This window comes from Buceros rhinoceros, unplaced genomic scaffold (assembly GCF_000710305.1).
Source record: "Buceros rhinoceros silvestris isolate BGI_N320 unplaced genomic scaffold, ASM71030v1 scaffold31056, whole genome shotgun sequence".
In the NCBI taxonomy this organism is placed as follows: domain Eukaryota; kingdom Metazoa; phylum Chordata; class Aves; order Bucerotiformes; family Bucerotidae; genus Buceros; species Buceros rhinoceros.
In genome coordinates, this window is record NW_010419802.1 from 2,699 (window position 1) to 5,995 (window position 3,297).

The 3,297-nt window shown below is 56.0% G+C and overlaps 1 protein-coding gene across 1 annotated transcript in view; it reads left to right on the forward strand.

The window, feature by feature from the left end:
• Nucleotides 1-3,297, forward strand: part of LOC104496025 (acid-sensing ion channel 2) — a gene marked incomplete at both ends in the record, with an annotated part of 7,110 nt that overhangs the window by 931 nt on the left and 2,882 nt on the right. The window contains 3 exons of the mRNA XM_010139085.1: nt 521-674; nt 1,161-1,252; nt 2,576-2,655. Of these exons, the coding sequence (XP_010137387.1) occupies nt 521-674; nt 1,161-1,252; nt 2,576-2,655 (326 nt within the window). The remainder of the gene's footprint in view (nt 1-520; nt 675-1,160; nt 1,253-2,575; nt 2,656-3,297) is intronic.

The window sequence follows — 3,297 nt, forward strand, 5'->3', positions numbered from 1 at the left end:
CCAGGCGGCGGGGGCCTCCAGCAGCCTGCGTTCTCCTGGCTGGCAGGACTGGGGTGATCTAGAGCTGCTGCAGCCCGGCGGTGGGTTCTGATGAGACCCTCCTTGTTGGGAAGGGCTGGGTGGACCCTGGGATAAAGCGTCTTCTGGTTCTAGCTGGGGCTCTGTCAGCACGGAAACCCTCGGGATAACAGGCACCCCAGGTCTGTAGGAGGGGAGCACCTCTGGGTCTGGGTCTGGGTTTGGGCTGGAGGGACCCATTCTAGGTCTGGATTTAGGAGACTCAGTCACTCCATATTCCCCAAGCAGGTGCTGGTAACAGAGCGTAGCCTCCAGCAAGAGGCCTCTCGCAGATGGTGGGGATGGCAGTGCCATGAAAGGGGAGAGAAATGGCCAGGACTGGGTTTCCTGCAGCTCTTCTGAGATGTGGCTCCTTGGCCCTTCTCTGGGTGGCCTGGCCTCTGCTGCCACAGCTGCTGTGAGTCCCTGGCTCCATGAGGTCTAACTCTGTGACCTTCTCCAGGGTTGCTTGCTGAAAAGGACAGCAATTACTGCATCTGCAGGACCCCCTGTAACCTGACCAGATACAACAAAGAGCTCTCCATGGTCAAGATCCCCAGCAAGACCTCGGCCAAGTACCTGGAGAAGAAGTTCAACAAGTCAGAAAAATATATCTCGTGAGTTGCAGAAAACAGATCTCCTTTGCTTGAGAGGGGCGAAGTGTCTGTAAAGCCCCATTGGCTGTTTAAACCAGGCTTTGCTAAGACCAGACCCTGCCAAAGCCTCCGTCACCAGAGGTGTGTCCTCTGGGAAGGGTTAAGGTGAATCCCTTAAGGAGATGAGGGGTACCTTGCTTTCTTTTCGGTAGGCGTGTTTCCAGACAACTTTGGAACTTGCTGAAGTGAGATCCAGAGCTCAGATCCTGAGAGGTCTTGGGGAAACATTTTCCAGCTCTTGCTAAGGCTGCCGGGGTCCTAACGGTGCCCTATGGTCTTGGTCTCCAGGAGGTCCAAGGATCTGTGGGTTGCTGAGGACACCAGAAGGAGAACAATCAGGGCAGAGCGGGGAGTAAAGCCTCAAAGTCCCGAGTTTTTTGTCTTATCCCAAAGCACAACGGGGCCGCGGGTGGCTGATGGGCTGATGCTGTTGTGCTCTTTCTACAGAGAGAATATTCTTGTGCTGGACATATTTTTTGAAGCACTCAACTATGAGACAATTGAGCAGAAGAAAGCCTATGAAGTGGCAGCCTTACTGGGTAAGGAGAGGTGAGGGGTGCGGTTTGGAGTCTGCGTGAGCCTGCGCTGGAGTCCGAGTGTGTCTATGGGATGGACAGACACTTTGAGTGGGTGCACAGCTTGAAAATCCCAGCAAGGTCCAGACACCTTCCTGGTCAGCTCGCTGTCAACCCCATCTCTTGTTTTCTGTCCAGCACCAAGCTGTCCCAGGAGAGACCCAGGGACCACAGCTAGTCCTTGTGTCACATGTGGAAGGTTAACGTGAGCTGCCCAATCTCCACTTGCCCTATTATTTGGAAATCCCAAGGCCAAGTGGGCAACGGGTGCTCTCTGTGGTGTCCCCCATGCTGGAAGAGCAGTGTGTGGAGGAGGACACACGTGCCTTTGGGTGTCCCCACGTCACCCTGAAGAAGTAGCTCTGCAAAATGTACATGCTCTGATCCCTTCTGCTCCTCTTGTGGGTTCCCCAGGAGTGCTACAGTGAGGAAGAGGAGGCTGGTGATGAAGCCTCTTTGACACAAGCCTCTTTATTTGCATGACCTTGCATGACCCTCGTTGCCAGGGCTCTGTGGACTTTGGGCAGAGTCTCATCTTCCCCCAGTCCTCAGTCCCTTTTGAACCAGCACTTTGCCCCCAAGCACTTTTTTCCTCTTTCTTCTGTCCCTGTCTCATGGTCACCCACCACAAGGTCCCACAGCCCCTTCTCCTGTGTTGCCTCTGCTCTGGGGAGGGACGCAGCTGAACCATGGCTGCTTTGCAGCAAGAGCCGTGAGCTTTGTCTCCCCTGAAGCACACGGTTTGGGATAGCACAGCACCTCATGTCAGCAGTTCCCTTCCCAGCACGTTCCTGGAAGTCTCCTCTCCACACTGTGCCTCCTCCGCAGCCCTTCCCATGCCTGAGGGACTCGAAGCAGAGACAGCCATGAGATGCTCCCCTGGAAAAGCAGGCCACCTCCCTTGCCTCTCTTTGGCAGGTTTGGGTTTTATCTCAGCTCCAGGGGACGTTACCTAATTCTTTTCCAACATCTTTCTTCTTCCCTGGCCCAGTTTGGGGATTGGGATTCCTGGGATGAAAGCTGCTGTCTGATGCTGACAGATGGCTTCCTCGCACGCCAGTGTGCGGCATTGCATCCTCATTAGGCTTCCAGCCGATGGCCTCGTTAGCAGGAGAAGTGCTTTGGTGGCCAGCAGCATCCTTCCTGGCCTGCTTTCCATGGTGTTAGAGCTGTTGGTGCTTCTGAGGGTCAGCCATCGCGTCTCCCCACTCTTTGGGGACGGCAGCACCACAGCTGCACGGGTTTATGCTGGGGTAGAAGCCACCCACGTGTTGTCCTCTCTCGCAGGTGACATTGGAGGCCAGATGGGGCTCTTCATCGGTGCTAGCATCCTCACGATCCTCGAGCTCTTCGACTATATATATGAGGTAAGACTCCCGCCCTTCGCCTCACCCCTCTGGCGGGGTGTGGGTTTGCCAGCCTTGACGCCACACTGGGGTGGTTGTAGACCAGGACTCTCCACACCCAATGAGCTCACGTGGATTATTAATTTTAATTAATGATACTGTATAATTAGTGCTGTACAGTCAGTCACGGCTGTGTAGCAGGGTGCGGCGGTCCCAGCGAGGGCTCTCCGTGGCAGAGCCTGGCATGCAGCCGTGGCGAGATGTAGCCAGGTTTGCTTGGCCCCCTGCCTCTGCTGACGAGGTTTGCTTCTCCCTCGAGCTAATTAAGCAGCACTTTGATGTGGCTTTGCTGCTTCCCACCCTGAAGCTTGCACTGCCTGGGGTGCTGGCTGGGAACCTGCGGCTCACCCTCTTGCCCCTGTCCCCAGCTGGACTTCTCCCAGCAGCACCAGTATAAAACCACCTTTAATCAGCACCAGTCCCAGTCCAGCCATCAGGCAGGAGAAGCCGCGAGGCCGGACCTTGTACCGCTGCAGGGGTGGGGAACCTCGGTCGCTGTTACCTGCTGTCTGCAGCTCTGCCAGCAGCCCTGGGGCAAGGAGGTTTCTAGGAAGCACCAAGAGGAGCTCGAGCCTGGTCCTGTGGCTCCACGGTGGGCGCGAG